This window comes from Centrocercus urophasianus, unplaced genomic scaffold, assembly GCF_019232065.1.
Source record: "Centrocercus urophasianus isolate 14NV4802_14NV808 unplaced genomic scaffold, USGS_Curo_1.0 seq_12, whole genome shotgun sequence".
NCBI classification, from domain to species: domain Eukaryota; kingdom Metazoa; phylum Chordata; class Aves; order Galliformes; family Phasianidae; genus Centrocercus; species Centrocercus urophasianus.
The window spans coordinates 329,855-350,323 of NW_024884364.1; the positions used below are offsets into that span (position 1 = coordinate 329,855).

Sequence of the window (20,469 nt, forward strand, 5' to 3'; positions counted from 1 at the left end):
GTCACATTTCACAGTGAAGTACTATTACTTTCCCCTTAACGAAGGGCTCTATTCAATGAAGCATAAAAGGTGAATCCTCTGTTTTCTTCATCATTTATTTTGATTTGTTGCAGATGGTGCAATGGCTTCTCTCCTTTGAAAATGTTAATTAAGAAATGATCACCCATTCCCATCCTCTAGAATATGTTCACCTGTTTATGTATTTTCAGTTTAAATATTTACAGAGTAGGTTACAGTTATAATAACATTTACCTTAATTGTTTTGGTGAAGTTAGCTTGCTTCTGAATTTGCTTTCAGCAAAGAATAATTCCACACAAAACATGTTAAGAGCAGAATTCAGCAGACCATGAAGTTCAAGAGATCAAGAGTTCAAAACTAACAGTGGTTACAGTAATCAGCTCTTGATTTGCAAACCAGGGGAACGGTTTTTCTTGCCTTCTTTAACAGGGGTAAGATACTAATTTCAGAGGTAACTGAGAGATTTACAGGTATCAGAATGTAGAGCAGCACAGTAAGTATAAAGCAGATATTTTGCTGATAGTAACAAAGAATCACCATTTCAACTTGGTGTTCCCCCTAACCATCTTAGCTCTTGATTCAGAAATACACCGTACTGTACTTCAGTAGCAGAACAGGTTCAGATGGAGTATAGGAAAATGTATAACAAACCGTCTCAAAACCACTATCTTGAGACTGAGGTAAGCATTAAAAACATGAAACTAAGAAGTGCAAGCAGCTCAAAAAAATAATCAAATGGGAACCACAAACTATACCAGAAACCTTGCTTTGGGAAAAAAAACAAAGACATTAATAGACAATAACCTTACATTTATTCCTAGGCTTCTAAGTGTATGAAGAAAACATCACAACAGAACAGAACTGAGAATAACAAAGGAAAAGGTGTATAAAAGAAGAGAGTAAGATACGAGCAGACAGGAAGAAACAGTGGAAGTAACTAGTACAGGAGGAACAAGTAACAGCCACAAGTGACAAAACCGTAGCAGAAAGAAAACAAAAAATCTTGTTTAGAATTATTGAGTTTTCCAATATATAAATTATTTATTTGCATTGAGATATAAAAATTATAAATACAATTGATGTAAAACAGTATCTGATAAAAAAGCACTTATGCAGTTAATCTGTCCACAGAAGTTGACCAAGCGTCTGAGACTTTGGCCCAGTGAAGATCATCTGACATCAACTTGAAGATCCACTGCTAATTAGCGTAATTGTCAAGCAATGCTACCATGACTTTTTGAGAACAGAGTAAAATTATCTTGAATTGGAAATCAGCATTCAACCTTCAACACCTTCAAGTCACATCAAACTAACACAGTGCAGTTTCTTTCATACTGTCCTAATCAGAAAAAAAATAATCAGATTACTATCAGCCTTCTTAGTATTTCTGGATGAGTAAAAGTAAGGCAGAACCACCAGTCAAAGAACTCAGCCGAACATAACTTGAGAACACTGCCAGATCTTGTCCCTGGCCTGATGAGCAGGAAGTACATGAAGGCACCAAGGATATTCATGGTATCAGTTCTCTTCACTGACTGATGTGCTGATGAGATCTCTCTGAATACAATGGCTCTCCAGCTAACACAGAATGGGTTTTTAAGATTGGGCTTCCAGCATTTTGTAGAGTTGGTCCTCCCAGCAACAGTTTATAATTTACAACTAAATACAAAGTTTACAAATGATTACTGTTATTTGTTGTTTGTTTGTTTGTTTGTTTGTTTTTCCTGGGCAATTAAACCCTGTTAAGTCATCTTCTGTTTCTATTTTGAAAGAGTGATACTTTCAAAGTGATAACTACCTGCAAAGACTCTGGAGACCAAAAACAGTAAGCCTGCTTCTTAGGAGCATGAAATAGAGCGCGTCTGCTGATAATAGTAACATGTAAAACTGAAGAAAGCTATTTCTTGTCTTAATGGAAGATACAGTTTTCCAGACTCATCGTGGATATGCATAGTAGCCATGGAAGTGGCAAGTTATTAGCTGTTCTGCTTTAGTGCAGAGCAGATGTGCGCACTGAGGCTCGCATGTCAGCGTGCAGCGATTCACTGATAAATCAAAGCCGTATGAGTCAATGTTGTAACCTACAGTCTCCAAATTGTACAATCTAGCATTTAAATGGGAACATGGGAAAGAAACATTATACAGCCCCGTGATACTTTTTTTTTTAAAAAAAAAAAAAACTCAACTGATGCCTTTGAAAACATCAGTAATCTCCTCTTGAGGTATCTTACTCTTACAGGCAGATTCAAATTATTTACATGAAACCTACAACTGTGTCCTAACTTGAGATAATCTCACATTGAACAAAAAAAAATTGAAATGAGTCACATCTCGCTCGTTCCTAAAAATGTAGAAAATTTTACAAATAAAGGACAAGTTAAAAAGTATTTCTGATCACCATAAGGTCTAGATTCAGATGTTCAGTCCAAACAGTGCTTTTCAGGAGCAGTACAATACTACTTTCAGTCAAAGTCATGTTCCATCGTCTATTCAATCTTATATTTCACATAGTTCAAAATAAGAGATACACCAATGGATATAATTTTGCCAAATTAAAAAGGAGTGATTCTTCATTTGCTAAAAAGTGTATCAAGGGACATGGAGCAATTAGGATAATGAAAGGGAAATGGACTATAAAGTTTAACAGAGATTCATTCTGCAAAATAAGAGAAACATCTTTCATTAGAGCCAGCGTCTCAGTCCACTTCTGTGTTTGTTGACCACTACCTACAGTTGCATGTAGGCTTAACATGAATCCTTTTCCCTTTCACTGTTGTTAACAGGCTGCAAAATGCTGCACAGGGCAAGACAGAATATATGCCATAACTACTCTCCTTTTTTCTTAATTAATCTCATCAGAAACTCAAAGTAACATCAGTAGCATCATCTCCATGGGCATTGCTGAAGATTCAAGGTACGTGAACACTAAACCATTATTTTTCTAATTCTAGCTGCAATGGGTTTCAACTAGTGAAACAAATTCCTTTGCCTCCTCAAGCAGCAGCTGATGCAAAGATTCTGAAAGCATAATCAATTCTGACAACAAAAACATCATCTGTGTTCCTTGCTCTTCCACAAAGTGTACAGAGACCACTCAGTCTTGAGATAGTCTCCTAAGATGGTCAACTGTTAAATACCAAAATGCTCTCAGGATTGCTGTTTACTTTCCAATAAGCTCACAAAAGTTTGTCTTCCAGTATCCTTCCACCCCCAATGTGCTTTCCATTACTTCACCTGGAATTCTAACAAGATACAGAGGCGGGAGTGAGTTCTATGTCTCAAGTCTGCTGTTTCTCATTCACAGGCCAATTTACTATCAAAGCTGGAGAGTCCAATAGCAAAAGCCTGAAGAGCACAGAGAGGATAGTTATAGTCCAGAGTGAAAACGTCTTCTGCTACACGACCGAACTGCATCACAATGTAGTCAGCTGGGGAGAAAAAAAAAAAAAACAGAGACCAGCAATTTTTAGAGGTAAGCAAAGAAAATAGACAAAAAGAAGTTTAAAAGTGTCTATCAGTCCCAAACATACGCAGTTGGTGTATCCATCTTTCTCACCACACTGGCTTTAAAATCTGTTGACTGTAGTGACTGTGGCATTCTACAGATTACCTTCCTTCTAAGAACCAAGGCTCAAACCACTCTCACATTGCATTGGAGGTGTGATGTTAACTCTTTCTTTCCCCTGCAAGAGACTTGCAGTTCCTCTCTCTCCTTTTCATGCTGCTATTGAAAGCAGCCTCTCTGCACTCATCCCAAAAAAGTCAGGTCTTTTGTAGTTTTCTCAACAGAATTCCCCAATAATTCTAAGCTAACTTCCTTCACCCAGTCTCCCTTCTCCAGGAATATTGTTCTATTCCTCTGAAACCTCATGAAATATACTGTTTTTTTCCTGTTTAAATAACTCCCTCCTCCACTCTTCACCAGACTCTTACGGTCATTGTCGTGGACAATCTGGAAGTTCTTCACTGAGGCCTGAGTGACTCTCCCATGGAAATTCAAAACATAGGACTGAGTATCATCATTCCAGACTGGAGCCTTGTTGTGCAACTCAATGAGGTTCTCTAAATCTTTAGTTTGCCATTTTGACAGAAGACTCTCATTTTCCTATTTAGAAGAAATAAACATTTTATCAGATTCAGAATGACTCTGCTTTTGAGCACTGCCTCTCTCATATGTGCATTCTGTGACTTCAGCGTCATTTCCTACTAAATGAAATGCTGGCATTTAAACTCAGTCCTACTGAAAGTATCCTGCAAGTAACAAGAAAATACTTTCCAAGCACTCCTTTCTACTCTATAAACTATTACCATATCTCTACCCAAACAAGAAAAAAGTGAGACAAAAAGCATGCATGTGGACAGAAAAGACAACAATTCACACATCACAGATGACTGCCATCCTGCTAGCAGGAACCTCCTTTTTGAGATTTATATGGTTTCTGTTCATTTGTAAACCTTCTGTTTTCAATATTCTAAACTTTGAAACAAAAGAAAATAATGTAAAATTAACTACGTAGTTAATGCATATGTCTCGTGGCTGTGTTGTGTGTCATGAGGTGTTTCCAAAGGCTGAAGGAGATGTAAGTACAATGTGAGTAGGTTAAATGTCATCCTACGTTGTCTAATAAAAGGTGCATGATACGAAAAACATACAGAGAAATAAAAATTAAAAGATGCAAAAAGTAGGCAAAATAGTACAGTAAGACTGAGAAAAAATTACTTACAAGGAACTGGAAACTGTAGTGAGATACAAGATGTGATTTTATTTTAAAAGCTATGCAACAAATAACATAAAATGTAATAATATAAGCTAAAACTGACAAGAAAATGAATCCAAGAAGTTTAAGTTATTTAACAGGAAGGAGGTGATCAGAAAGCAGTATTTTCAGGCTGAAAAAGCACTGAAGTGCTTTAGTATTGCAAACAGATAAAAAATAGATTATTCCAAAAAATTCATTTTCCTTAAAGTAAAGCTTGTTCTGATTAAGATAATTATTTAATGCACTTATTATCATCTTCATTTTACTTTTATAAAGGTGCAAAAAGAACTTTAAAAATTGGAACAAACAAGTTGTGTTTAGATATTTGTTTTTGTTTTAATGTGCAGGCAATATTACTTAATCAGAGGCATCACACTACAGCAAAGGAAGACAAAAACAGTTAAACTTCTCAGCTTTGTGGGATGGTCAACATGCCTGACAGATGAGATATCATCTAGAGACACCTTGACAGGTTCCAGAAGTGGGCCCAGGTGAACCTCATAAAGTTCAACAAATTTAAGTGCAAAGTCTTGCAACTGGATCATGGCAATTCCCACTATCCCCACTACTAATACAAACTGGGGAACAAAACAATGGAGCAAAAAGGACTTGGGTACACTGGTGGATGGCAAGCTAGACATTAGCCAGCAATGTACCTTCAAAGCTCAGAAAGCCAAGCACATCTTGTGCTGCATCCAAAGAAGCATGGTCAGCAGAGCAAGGGAAGTGATCCTGCCCCTTTTTACTCTGAGCTGGTGAGACCTTATTTGGAGTGCTACATTCAGATGTGAGGTCTTCAGTACAGGACAGACATGGGCCTGTTGGAGTGTGTTCAGAGGAAGAACACCTCCACTATGAGGACAGGCTGAAAGAGCTCTGGGGAGACCTGATAGCACTCTTTCAGTATCTAAAAGGGGGCTATAAGAAAGAAGGGGTCTGTTTAGCAGGGTCTGTTATGACAGGACAAGGGAAATTGTCTCAAATTAAAAGGGGGGAAATTTAGACTGGATATATGGAAAATGTCTTTCACAGTGAGGGTAGTAAAACATTGGAACAGGTTGCCCAGAGGAGGTAGATGTCCCAGTCCTGGAGACAGTCAAGGTCACACTGGACCAGGCTCTGAGCAACCTGATTTAGATGAAGATGTCCCTTTTAATTACTGGGGAGTTGGACTAGACGACATTTAATTGTCCCTTGGAACTCAAACGATTCTGTGATTATAAAACTTTGGAACAGCTTCATGTTTCAGCCTTGGCCACAGTCACTATGCTTGCCTGCTAACGAAGCAGTAGATATAAAGGGTGAGAAAAATACATTAAGGGCCTTTGATGAAAAGGGGTTGTACTTGCAACAGCAACAAGACAGAGTAGCCATTTGCAATAGCCAAGTAAGTAACATTTAGGCTGCCTAAAAGACAAATAAGAATACAAACAGGATTCAGAAACTTACAAGTGACATAAAAGGCAAGAATAAATTCATCATCACCTTTGAGCAACACTGTTACTGCCCGTTAGACTCGGTAACAGCCACAGCCATGACCAACCACTCTCTATCAAGAATGATTGTCAGTAACACCCACACTTCCTTGAGAAAGTTTTAACTCCGTAACTCACATTTTGTGGCTGGACTGGAATTCGCTTATGATTCATATTCATTCCTGGAATGATCACAGACATTTTTCTGGGACCTTTGAATCCTAATACATTGGTTTCCTGAAATACAAGGAAAGACACTATTTTCAGGAATGGATATACTCCATCACGCAGAACGAAAGACAGCAAAGCTGAACTTGAATTCACATTTATGTTATTTTCAGAGATTTGCTGGCTATAACTATGCTAGCTGGATATCACAAGAATGTTCCTAAAGAATGACTGGCATTTTTCTTTAGGTTCCGTTACTTGTGTTTACGAGTAGACATACTATTTTCTCTCATTTTTATTCTTTGATTAAGATTAATGATTAAGAATAGAACTAGAAGGCAAGGTAGTCATCATCCATTCAAGCCTCAATCTTAAAACAAATAGATTTTTCCAGAGTACTGCATGATTCTGCTCCATGTAGAGTTAATACAGAAAGCAAAGGAAAGAAGTCTTTCTTGGTATTCTTAAACCACTTATTTAATAATGTCAACCAAAACCCAGTGGTCTGAAGTGATCTGTACCCATGTCAGCACTTTTCTAAGACAGAATCTTTTAGAATCGCTGAATTAAGTGATACAACTTCTCCTGATGTGCTAGTGCATTTTAACAGATGAAGAATAAAGCTCTTCAGAGTTGCAATCTCTCTTATTTCATTTTAAAAGATCTAGGAACATAATCGAGAACAAGAGCACTGATTTTATTCATATATGAACTTCACAAAACTTCATATGAAAAGTACTGATATGTGAAAAGCTGACTTTATATATCTGCTATACTCATTTTAAAACCTTGCTCTGTACAGTTAGGTACTGTATGCAAAGGAAAGATCTGCTGATATTTCTGTGAACAGGTTAGTACTCGAATTATCAAGTCCATTTTTTCCCCTACATGCCACTAGGATCAGTAGCCAAAAAAAAATTAAAAGCATGCTTCAGGCTAATGAACCTTTAAATTTCTGCTACTGTACCCATGATAAAAGATAAAAACTTCTACATGACTGAATTGGATTTTGTGAAGTATCTCAGATTTTCCTTAAACCTCAGGATTGGAGTCTAACAATTTTTGTTCAAGTAACAAGCTCGTTACAACATTAATTTGGGTCTGTCTCCCTCTGACATCAATGAAAAAAAAAAATCAAACTCATAAGAAATTATATTTGAGGCTTCTGCCCTTTATCTTACCTGGTGGAAATCAGTTCTAAAGTTTAACGGAGGAGGCTGCAGGCAGCATCATTTTGTGAGCCTTGTCTCCTTAGTAATCAGCCTACAAACTAGAAGGAGGCAAAAGGGAAGAGGCACTACTTACATAATAAATAGCTGCGAGTTCTTGTCGTGTATGAGCCTTTTCCACTTGACCCTGTGCCTTTATTGGGCTTACTCCATGGTCATAGACTGTAAATTTAGTTCCCATGAGGTTTGACCTAATGTCAGGTTATAGAAAGACAAACAAAAAGAAAGAGGCATCAGTAGAAATTTTTATTATCTTCCAAAAGCATGTGTGCATGACAGAAAAGTTAGGCATCTCCAGTCACCTAGTCTTTCTCCAGTCATCTCAGTAAGGAATTTCAGTAAAGAGCCCCTTGTAAAACTGGGCACATAACCTGTCCTGAAAAGCACTGAGCCAGAACTGCCAGAAGTGACAAATTGTTTCTCTCTGAATAGAGAGCAGATTGCTATCCATAACTCTAACTAAACAAATATGTAAATTCCATCTATCCCACTGCAGAATATGTAAATTTTTCTGCAGTTTTTATTGATTGTTCTTACCTGAGTTTTCCAATGAAACTTTCCCCTTCCCGGGACAAATCAGTTGGGTCAACTGATATGACATAATTGGACGTTTTGCTCTTTTTTCGTTTTCTACCTGCAAGAAGAAACATCTGGAAATACAAAACTTTTATCAAGACTGGAGTTTTGAAAGAATGCAGAGGCACTGCTATCCAGACTGTTACCTCTCTATTTCCCATATCCATTCCCACTTTTGTTCTGAACTGTTATTACTGTGTTGCTGATTTTGACCTCTCACACAAGTATATAACCTGAAATCCTGTTCTTCCAATTAAATCATTCAGCATTCTAGATTAAAGGCAATTGTCTTTTCCAGTTGTTCCCTCTTTTCATCTGGAACAGCTCAGTCTCCCTGCTTTTCTTTAACCCTAACATTTTAAAACATTTTAATTTCATCTTTCTTTGTATTTTGGCTTCTAAACTTACAAACATTTTCCTTAGTGTCTTGACCAGATATAAGTTTCCCTCATCCTCATGTCTCTCCTCTGCTTCTGGTTTCTTATTGATTCATGCAGTGTTCTTCATTACACTAAAATGTTATGTCTAGGAATACAACAGCCAAGACACTGTACACTGCTTTCAATACCTTTCTGTTGTTATCCTTTTCCAGATGCATGTAATAAGTAGGGAAGAGGCCTCGGTCCATTCCCTTCTTATCTCTAGTGACTCGACACTTGACTGTAATACCACGGGGTGCAGGGCGCAATGCAAATTCCTCCAAGTTCTCTACTTCTCCCAGATGTGCAACCGCCTGAGGGGATGGACTACAGGAAGCACCTATTTCCTACAGGAAAAACCTTCGTATTAGAAAACCAACATCAGACCAGAGATTTCAGTATTCCCCACAAGAAGGAAAGTCTGCTGAAACAGATGTCCCAAGAACATATTTGAGAAAAGAAAGCTGAATGATAAAACATCTGTGTATCTCCGAAGAAAGTGGATAAAAACTTTTTTACTCTAGCTCTCCTAGGGAAGGAGAGAAAATGAAGCTGTTATCCAGAGTGAATTACTAGAAATCGGAAAACAGGTTGAGACACTGTAAACATTCTAAACAAAGAGCTTCTCTGCCTCTAGAATTTCAAACCCTGTGGTAAATAAGGCAGCATGATATGCCGGATGGATGCTGCAGTAAGACAGACTGGTGTTCTCTGGCTGAAAAAATCACTAAGCTTATGCTGGTTCAAAAAAGCAGCAGAAATGGAGTAAGACGGCAGTGCTGGAGATACCTTTGAATAATATATACAGTTAGGATGCATACTGTGGTCATCAAAGAAACTGGAATTCTAGCAGAAATATATCAGATATTAAAGTCATTTTTTTAGAGGAAGCTAGCTTAGCGACTGGTGTCAGCGCTAACAGCAGAGCCATGACATGGGGCTGGGACAGGCCTCACCATGCTGCTGGGCACGGCAGCGAGGAAAGCTCATTCAACCCAGAGTCCTGGGCCCTCGGAGAGGAGGGAGGGAGCCCACTGCCCTGAGTTGGGTGCTTCTCAGTCCCTTTCTTAAGAGAAGAGGAAAACATGGGCCAGCACCTCCCAAACTTCCATTTGTAGGATCCGAGGGAGTGGCACAGAGCTGCATTAGGGAAGGGTGATGTTGGGTGTTTAGTTTGATTCTTCTCTGAGAGGATGCCTGGTCATGCAACAGGCTTCCCAGGGTAGTGGTCAAGGTGCCAAGCCGCTAGAATTCAGTGTTGTCCAATGACTGCTTGGACAATCAGACACACGGTTTGAATTTTGGGTGGTTCTGTGGGGAGCCAGAACTTGGAATCTGTGATCCCTACAGGTCCCCTACAGCTCAACATGCTCTGTGAAACCTTGTAGACTGCAAAATTTGGAGTATTCCTCCTTCATCTTGGAGATGAATGAGTTTGCTCGTTTATCCCTATTAGCAGCTTCATACAGTATAAAATCTGAGTGAGTACACATACAGACTCACTTGAAATTCCCTCATGAGGAATTTCCAAGTCATCTCCAGCAACTGTCAACCACACCTCAGTTTTTTGATTTACTAGCAATTAGATCTCTTGTATTACTCACTGGCTAATGTAGCACAGTATACACACAGCCTCCTCACAAATACACTCAGTTGGGTCACTTGAATATTAGCATGGACTTCCAGGATCAGGATCCCTGGAGCCTTTTATCCTCTCTGTTCACTCCTTGTTCTCTTACGCTTGTTGTCTCGTGACTCAACTTGATCCTCTTCCCTTGTGTCCCTCTCTCTAGCACCTCATAGTAAGCTTTGTACAATCCCAGAATTTTCCCTACTCCATCCCAAAATTCTGTTCCCCCTTGCATCCCATCCCATGAAACCTATAATAGAGGTAGCAATCTCTCTTAATTTGTATGGCATTTCAGAGCTTCTCTGAATCATCTTAGCAGATTTTGAACCAGAGACAACGATCTAATCTTTCTTCTTTGAGCATCACAGGAGCACGTGATTCAGAGTGTTTCCCTGTTCACTGATTAGGTTACTTGGGTCAAGTTTCTTCACCCATCATTGTTCCTTTGATGACTACCAGGTCTTCCTATTAATTACATGTTCTTCTGTTAGGTAATCTGACAATACTGTCCTTTGTCTTCAAGGATTAACGATAACTGCAAAATAGTATTTTAACACAGTGCTAACGGGGTTAGTAGTAAAATCAATAACATGCCCAATTCTCATCAGAAACTCATTTCAAAACACCTACTGCAAAGGATTTCTCGACAGTTGCAGAATGAAGCCTCTCAGATTCAGGATGTGGTGACTGAGATGCTGGTCTCTTACTTACTTCTTCCTCTTCTTCTGTGTCCTCCTCATCAAAATTCAAACTGCCTGAAATTCCTGTCAGAATAGAGAATCAAGCAGATAACCTCTAAAACAAAGTGTCATGAGTATGTGGCATCACTAATTCACATATAATCTTTGTGTAACTATTATCGATTTTTTTTTTCAAATTGCTGATTTTCTTCTTGTCCTATATCATTTTCTGAGCATTGTAATTCTGATTATACTATGTATATAAAACTGACAGCAGTAGAAACATTTTACAGCTGTCAGATTGTGGCTGATAAAGCTTTCATTAATACATATTTTACCAAGCAATATATTATATAATCAACGTGCTATCATGAATTAAATTTTGCTTATTTTTATACACAAAAAACCAACAACCTCTCCATAGTTCAAGAACAAAAAAGGCAATCCAACTCTATAGTGGTAGGTAAAACCTACCCTGTAGGTTGAACTCTGTACAGTTTACATTCTTTATAATTTCCTCTTAGTGTTATTGAAGTAGATTATGACAATTCGTTAGTTAGAGCTTATTCTGTTTTATATCATCAGTACATCAGTAGCAATAACTTACCAAGTCTCAAATACTAATACTGATTTGATTGTCCCAAAATATATTTAATATTAATCACAACTATATAGAGGTGATGTAGATAAATAAAATATCTGTATGTATCACTGTTTGGTGTTTCCTCTCTACACAGAGTTACGTTGTTTGTGATTCCATTCTTTAATTTTGCTGTAGAATGGAAAAGTACATAATGAACTATAGAAAATTAATAGGCTTAGTCTGCTATAGCCAAATTATTTTCTGTGAATCAATTTTACAATAATGTTCTAATATAGGGGGCATTGCTGGGAATTCTTTATCTCAGATAAAACAGAAAAACATCTTAACGATCTGTCTGTAAACTTCTCAAAGCATGCTTAAAAGAGGAAAGGTGTTAACCCTAGTACTCCAGGTCAATGTCATCATTCACAGTCAATGTTTTACCTTCACTAATTTCTGCTGAAGTTTCTGGATATTCTCTCCTGCTTCTTTCCCTAAATCTCCTGTGATGTTGCTATTCATATGTAAACAGCTGTGGGATGTGACAACTGAATAAAACTATTCCTACACATGGTTGTAATTATGAAGAATATTGGAAACATTCTGGGACACAAGCTCTTCTAATAAAATAAGCTGCTGTATTAAACACTACCAATTATTTTGTTTAGGCTATGTTCAACAAAATGCCTTCCTGCAGTACTGACAGCCATGTAAGTCACTCAGCAACAGAGATGGACGCTCCCATGGGAAAGTACTCTGTGGGATACAGCCTCTGACTCAAGAAGAACATCTCTCTTATTAGACTTCTCAACTGTTAAATTAAAGCATTAGTGGTTTAAGAGGGTTCTACTGTTATGAAATTATTCAAGTATCATATCCAGATACATAATACCTGGAATTAAAATGCCCTGAATTTTAGCAAAATGTGAAACGCAGAGTTGTGTCACTAACTTATTTGAAAAGGTCAGATAATTATACAGCACATTTGTATCCAGTTAATAACAGAAGAAGAAACTGCAAATCTGCATTTCTGCATTCTGTACAATCTACTAGTTGTGAATGAAAGCCATACAAACACTTGTTTCATTGTTTCTTAATTTTCTAATTATTTTTAATGCTACAGAAAAAAAAAGATTACAAGCAGAGGAATCCTAAAAAACACATCTGCCCATTATCAACACTTACCTCGTTTCTGTAAGATTTCTTGCAGATCTGCATTGCCTAACGTTTCTGTTAGAGCGTGTCCATTGTTTTCCTCATCTGCATTTTCTGCTGTTATGGAAGATCCAACAGAGAAAGTTTGGAGTTTGGTTCCTAAATCTTGCACTTCTGATTTCAAGAAAGAAACTGGTCCATCAATGCCTGCAAGCCAAAATGAAACAAACTGTAAAAGTTTCATTTTTACAGATAAAGATATATTCCAGAATGGTTGTTCTTTTCATCCGTTCTTACTTAAGCATGCTTTAAAGTATTAACATATTCTTGTTGAATTCAACTTTTGTCAAGCTAGGCCTTAGTGTGATACAGATCTCGTTCCTTCCAACGCTACATACATCAGTTTCCCCTTTTATAAATATGGTGATTGCTTTTATTTTTTTTCCAATGGCTAGAGCAATTAAGATGTATGGTATTTGCCATGCAAGTTGTTATGTGTAATTTGGGCAATTATTTTTTTCTCTTGCTCCAACCTTCAAACTCATTGTTTACAAGTAATGATGTTAAATGAGCGTTCTAAGTAAACATCACCAATCAACTTGTTAAGAATATCCAAAGGCATAGGCCAAACAAAGAGTAAATTGATGCCTTCCTTAGTTTCAGTAGAAATGTAGAAATTATATTTCCAGGTTTAAACACGTAACACAGCATGCACTGCACTTTGTAATTGGGGGAGATCTCTTGATGTCATGGTCTGGCATAATATGAGGACTGCTCTGAAAGTGCAGCCCCCTATTTTATTATGTTGGCAAATGGCATCAAAGACAAACACTGGTGGTATGGCAGTAGAGAATGAACCTTCCGATTAATATTCCATTATGGTTGCACATGTTGCTGTGTGACAGCCTGACAAAATGGCATCTGACATGGAACTGCATTTGAAAAGTGAAGGTGTGGAATTGAATTTCTCTCTGTGGAAAAAATCATACTCATTGACGTTCATCAACATTTCCTAACTGTTTATGGAGACTGAACAGTGGATGTTAGCACAGTGAGGCGACAGGTGGTGCATTTCAGCAGTGGTGACAGCAATAGTAGATTACCTCCACTGGTGCAAATGTTCATTTTATTTTTCAATTTTACAAGCACAGAATGCAGGCTCTTGCTCGTTGCAGGTCAAAATGCACAGCTAATGGGAGTGAGTATGCTGAAAAATAATGTTTTGTAGCTCAGAATTTGCTGTATTAAATAGCGTTATGGTGTTCTTCCTACCTGTTGTAACTTACATGGAAATAAATAGGTAACTAGGTAACAGGTTATCAACTAGGTAACTCTGGTTTGTTTGTTTATTCCAAATTTTACCCCACAAATTAATTTCCTATTAGTCTAAGAGTGGCAATACAACATTCCGCATTTGTATGCCTCTCAAAGCCTATTTGCTATTACTTTCTTGATAGGCTGACAGGATCTTAGCTATCATAAACTACTTCCTGACATTTCTGCTACAATCCAGGGGTTAATTGTTACTCTTTTTTCCATCCTATGACACGCAAGTCTTTAAAGCTCTCATTAATGCATTTCTTTTCATTCTCAACAAAATGGCTGCTATTTTACTGTAATTACTTCAGACCAGGGGAGGCTTTGGCTCCCTGATTATGTCATGTTTGTGCCTTTCTGGACCCCTATAACTTGCTTGTCATGTTTCTGTTGTCTCCCAGAAGGCCTTAGGAAAAAAAAGAAAAAAGAAGAAAAAAAAAGAGATAAAAAACAGCCAGAATCTAATCTGGTATTCACAAGCTCTTTGTTTTGACTATTTACGATTTAGTCATACCCAATTTTGAAAAACAGCATACCATGATACCATGAAGAACAGTAAAGGCTGTCAACACAGGACTATCCTCTTTTCTTTGTCCTACTGCTTCAGGAAACTCTCTGACTTTTACTTCGGGATTTGCACCTCCCTACCTATACAGAAGTTCGTAACCCATTTCTACAGTTCTTTTTAACCTAACAAAAGGGAGAGACTACTCAAAAGCAGATGAAGATTCTCAGCTGTCACAAAATTGAAGATAAGATTTTTACTTGTTACACACTTCAATATTTCTCTGTCATATTATACAGCAGTTCTATTGCTGTACATAAGAAGATTTGTGATCCGTCTACCTTATGGCTTGACCACTGTCACAGCAACACAGGTAACCACCTATGACATAAAATGCATGCAGTGGCATGCTGGCAGAACACTGTTACAATCAGGTACTTACCATGTAACACAACATTATTGTGGAAAGTGGTAGGAGTTTCTACTAAAGGAGTCTGTTCTTCACATCCTTTGGGCTTTGACCTGTGCAGCTTTGCCTCAGGATTTGGCTGCACCATCAGGGGATCAAGACGTTTCTTCTTCTGCTTTTTCTCTAGAAGAGCTCTCTGTGAAATAAAAGAAAAAGCATGAAATAAGGATAAGTACCCAGAGAGCCAGCACCTCAGCCACTGATGAGGATTTCCAATCAACCTAAATAATGTGCTCCTGTTATCACTCACAGAAATCCTGGGCAGAGATACTACAGTGTCTGGAGTGAGACGCTGCTTTTGGCTCTCCACTGATGGGAGACCTATCCTGAGACCATCAACAGATAATTTTAACTCCTTTTCTCCAGACAAAATTGCAGTAAACCTTAATATAAACAGCCAAATTCAGTAGTCACTTAGAATCCACTGTGAAACATTTTATAAAGTATATGTTATAACATGTAGCATGTACTGCAAACTTTATTACTCCATTCATTATACTGAAGCTGACAGAGCAAACCAACCAGCTCACAAGGACTCTCCACTCCTTCCAATGTAGTTACAATTAAATTACTAAACTTTTTGTCTCCTAGGACAACTGCCCGAGCATGCAGAGAATGTATATTTTTTCCTCATTAGTTTGTACAGTAAAACTCAATTTGTACAAAAAAAAAAAACTATCACCTAGATAGGTGTCAGAATAAAAGCTCCTGTCCTGTTGATTACATGGCAGTTAAGTTTTTCATAATATAAGCTAATATAAGCATACCATTTCTAATCATCTTTCATCGGCGCTCACTCTGCCACTGCAGTTACAAATGCTGCCACAACATTTATAACAGCAGTAAAAGCAGTTCAAGATTTGCAAAGGACATGGCCTTTGTGACAAAGGCCACAAACTCACAAGAGGATATAACTCAGAAGAGACAGCTCCCAGAAACTAATGTTAAGAGATAAGACAGAGGAATAAAAGAAACAAAAAAATCAGTCATTAAAATAAGACTGATTTAGTAACACAAAAACTGATCAGCCCCACAAAACATTTGTATTTAATTCAGGATTGAAAGAAATTCAAGTGTTAGCGTTAAAAACAAAATATTTTTCCATCATCCATACACACTTGATGCTCATGATTTCCTATTAAATGTAAACAGAAAAACTTCCAAGCTCAAAGCAAATACAGGCACTGCATCATTTTAAAGGCAGCCATGCTTAAATCTTAAAAATTAAGATGATGCATGATGAAGAATTGCAGACCACTTGCCACAGATGGAGATTAATCATGACACCATCTTTAGTACTGAAAAAAAACCCTGACAGTTCCTCCTGGGACAAAAATAAACTTGCTTCACCTAATTCTTCTCAGTCTGCAAGAATCCATCAGATAAACAGTATCAATAACTCAATTCACTTGAGATACAAACGATTTTCAAATTCTTTCCTCTCCTGTTATGATTCTTCTATCTCATGGGATTTTTCCTTTCCTGCTAGGCTTTTTATCTCTGCTTGCGACAGTTTCACACGCAACCACTCCTTTTAAAAATTCTAGCACAATTCAGTTCTTGGCCTTTTCTTTATTCTTTATGCTTTTCAGGTACTTTTCTCCAAAATACTTAAATAAGCAAAAACCCACGATTACACTTTGAAGACTAGACTGCAACACACGTAGTATTACATACTGCAGAATTATTTGCAAGGATCGTCCTAAAAATACATAGAATTGCACTGAGATTATCAGATCAGTCTAGAGAAAAGTAAGATAAATTGAAATTCTAAGAAAATATTCAGTTATATTTTTTCTCTAGGAGAATAGTCAGATCAACCAGAAGAATGCAAGTCTTCAAGGATATATTTATACATTAGGATAAATTAATGCCAAGTGAAAAAGTTCTTCTCTATTCTCTAAATCTTTAATAGTTAACATAAAAGGAGAATGAAAAAGACAAATTACAAAAAAATAGAATAAGTATTTGAAAAAAAATGTTGCCAAGGCTTCTGTACCTAGTAAATGGACAGGTGAAAAATAAATACATCCTAAAAACAGTAAGAAAGTACATAGCTACTGTTAGAACTGGAAATTGAAACTGGAGTCAGTGTAGCACATAATGATTTTTAAAGTTACTTCATTGGTTATTCTACAAGATTAGATATTTTTTCAAGCATATTGGAACATATACTTTATTGCTGGTAGATGTGACAAACCTTTTCACAAGAATTTCAAGATAATCAAAGTGATGAAACTTGACAGTGATTTAAAAAGGTTTCTCTCTAAAACTTTGCTTATTGAGATGAAGAAAATTTACAAGCTAATGGATGGGATGGTTGGTAGCAGCTCTTTCTCTTTACACAAGGTTGCAAAGCAGTCTTACCTTCAGCACTGTGTGTCTCTAGACTCATTCCACTAAGGTCAAGTTTAAAAAAACATGCTTCTGTCTACTAACCAAATCCTTTTCTCCAGCCCTGTGTCACAGTAAAATTTTATGTAAAATTACAAAAAATCACGACACAGGAACATTTAACTCATTAAATAAATTACAGGTGCCAGTATTTTGCAAACTCCACGTATTGAGTACCATAGAAAAGCGTAACTAAAATTGAAGAAATGCTTAAATGATCACAAACCATCAACTCTGGTTCCAGTGAGTTTCCAACAAGCTGCCTAAGAAGCCAGATGCATCAGATGCATACACCATAGCAGACTAGTCTGGTGCTCTTCCTACTACTACAATGAATAGGAAGATGGTACACAACAAGGCTTCAACCACTCCTCTTGAAGGTGCAATATACTATTTATTACTTGATGTGATCTACTTTAGTAAGCCATAAGGCATGGATTTCTGAGGCATAGCCTCTATTCTTTCAGCTCCTCTTTAGTTCACAGTAAGATAGCAGGGACAAATGCTAGTGATGATGGCATTAACAAAACTTAAGCGTCAAGACTAATGTCATATTAAATGCAGTCAGAAATGAGCCTTCAGCTTTTACTGTCTCCATCCACAGAGAGCTAGCAGCAGTACAGGTTGAGCTGCTGAGGAAGTAAGCGCCATCTGAGAAGTCATCCCCTCTCTTCTCAAGGAAAACGAAGTACAAAACTTGACTAGACAAAAACTTTGGGGCAGACAGATACGACCCACAGATAGATCTTGATGTCAAGCATCATTATAAACAACACAAATAATAGTGTTCAAAATACATCATAAAGATGGATGAGAGACACATGCCCTTAATACGTCAAAGGTTTATTCTAGATTCTCCATGTGGTCAAAGATGCTAAACGCAATCCTGCTGTATCTCACAAGAATATTCTGCAATTCTTATCTCAGTCCCTCTAAACATTAAGGAAAATTGCTTAAGCATGACATCTGCTACAAACAGTAATGAATCCATTATGTCTAACTGTGATCTGCTATTGACCTTTAGTGCTTCAGAAAGAATGGTACTACTGGTGTAAAAGACAAAGGCAGACTTTCAAAGTTAACATTCAAACTTAAATATACAATTGTAAATAAGAGACTGTTAGCATTTCTTACCAAATATCACCAACCTACAGTGGAACTGGGGTGTTAAAATATATTTTAATGAAAGTTTCTAGTTGTCAGCTTCGTTAATGCTTGCAATCTCGATCAAATTAAAAAAAAAAGGGAAAACAAACAAACAAACAAACAAAAAAAAAACAGTACCACAGAAAACTCTGAACCCTGAATCAAACTGCAGAAGTATATGAACTCTATGAATTTACCTCTCAGTTGCTTAACTGGCAGTTGCTCCAAAGGAATTCTGTGATTCTGTGAATTCCATCCAGCCCAGCAGCTTTGTTTTGTTGGAACAGTGATGCATCTCCATGACAATATCTCAAACTGGCATACATTGACCACAGTGCCTAGCAATAAGAGCCACTTGTTGCTACTGGCTCATACCCCAAGCCAACAGTCCTGAAACGGACATCAAGGTTTGTCAACAAGTAGTCAGATCATCCTTATGGGAACTTGTTATTAAATGGCATTTAGCACTACGTTCTCCTTTACAAATTACTTCCAAGACCTTTTTCTCAAGCTAAAGCTTTTCATTATCTTATTGTTTTCTCTTTACAACATGTGTTATTAGAAACTTTACAGGTAGCTTTTACAGATACAACCAAGAATATTTTTAACTCCCCAACTCTGAAGTGTGTTAGATAAGTGTCCATATGTAAATGGAGGTCAAGTCAATAATGAATCTGTCTGGATTCAAAGCTATATAAACTCAAATTAGAAATAACAAGTTTTGAGAAAGAGGGCTATTAACTGATGCATTAGTTCCCTGAAAAGTGTTATGTCTTGACTTAAAGATCCTCAGATGAGACAGAATTTCTAAAAAATGTAATTTCAACACAACTTTATGTTCTACCTTGATGAATTTAATCTATAACATAATACAGTGAATTCCGTTTCATGTGAAATGGACAGCTGAATAATTATAACAATCTCACAACTTCTAACTTTTAGGTAAGCACTTGAAATTTCAAACGATGTATACTTTATTGATTTGATGAGCAAGTGATCTTAGCATCCAGCAAACAGCACCCAGCTGCTTTAAAAAAAGAGACAAAATCTAATATTAGATAAATGCTTGGCTGCAAATGTGTTGTTTTGTTTTCTTTTCATTTTTTGTTTGGTTTGCAGGGGACAAAAATAACAGCAAGTAGAAAGAAACCGGATATCTTTTTCAAAAACAGTATTACACATCTTTTGGTTGCTCAGGGAACCTTTTACTTTGAGACTCAAAATGCTAATTACTTACAGTCTTCCAACCTCATTATTCATTCCTGCCTTGTAGTGATTCAATCCCAATGAAACGAGTAAGACGCGCAAAAAATAAATGCATAAAAGAAATCAAACCTACAAGCCATGCAAGCTATTTAATAGAAGTCAGGCAGAACTTTAATGAAAAATGTTAGCAATCAGTTCTGCTTTTATTCTTCAGACCATTTTTAATCACTTCACATCCAGTTCTCAAGCCTATGACACTATGACTTCATCTGCAGCCTTGCATATCACAACAGAAACTGAACAATGTGGCCTAGACTCATGGTTGCTATTTACCTTATGTATTTCTGAGCAACAAATTACAAAGTAAATGACAACAGGCCAGGTGATCAAGAGAAAAAGTGGGAAGTGAGAAGAAGGGAGAAGAAGAGAAAACAAGGTCTCTAGCTTTGCTTTCTAAAATAAGATGACTAATGTTTGTTTTCCTCACATTTATTTTTGCCAGCTTATGCACAACCACTTACTTGATTCTCTAGTTTCAGCTGTCGTAGTTTCATTCCTTCATCCTCAAAGATACTGGAAAGGCAAGAAACAAATAATTATTACTAGAAATTAGTTTGCATAAGAAAATACAACATCCACAGACTACAACATAGCTGTCAAGACTTCAAAACAACTGTAAAGCATGATTTCTATCCTGTGGGAAGACCAAGTTATAAGGCACTATAAAAGAAACATACC

At 37.1% G+C, this 20,469-nt stretch overlaps 1 protein-coding gene across 3 annotated transcripts in view; it reads right to left on the bottom strand.

Moving 5' to 3' along the window:
- Positions 1-808: 808 nt before the first annotated feature.
- The window catches only part of TULP3 (TUB like protein 3), a 34,842-nt gene continuing 15,181 nt past the window's right edge, over positions 809-20,469 (bottom strand). The window contains exons 2-12 of one of the 3 annotated variants that reach the window (XM_042809970.1): positions 20,253-20,304; positions 18,723-18,915; positions 14,959-15,121; positions 12,725-12,901; positions 10,907-11,040; positions 8,796-8,993; positions 8,189-8,301; positions 7,728-7,842; positions 6,393-6,491; positions 3,953-4,124; positions 809-3,447 (exon numbers count right to left, since the gene is read on the bottom strand). In XM_042809970.1, the coding sequence (XP_042665904.1) occupies positions 3,314-3,447; positions 3,953-4,124; positions 6,393-6,491; positions 7,728-7,842; positions 8,189-8,301; positions 8,796-8,993; positions 10,907-11,040; positions 12,725-12,901; positions 14,959-15,073 (1,257 nt within the window). In that variant the 5' untranslated portion in view covers positions 15,074-15,121; positions 18,723-18,915; positions 20,253-20,304 and the 3' untranslated portion in view covers positions 809-3,313. The remainder of the gene's footprint in view (positions 3,448-3,952; positions 4,125-6,392; positions 6,492-7,727; positions 7,843-8,188; positions 8,302-8,795; positions 8,994-10,906; positions 11,041-12,724; positions 12,902-14,958; positions 15,122-18,722; positions 18,916-20,252; positions 20,305-20,469) is intronic. The other 2 variants (XM_042809969.1, XM_042809968.1) reach the window with 2 other exon arrangements.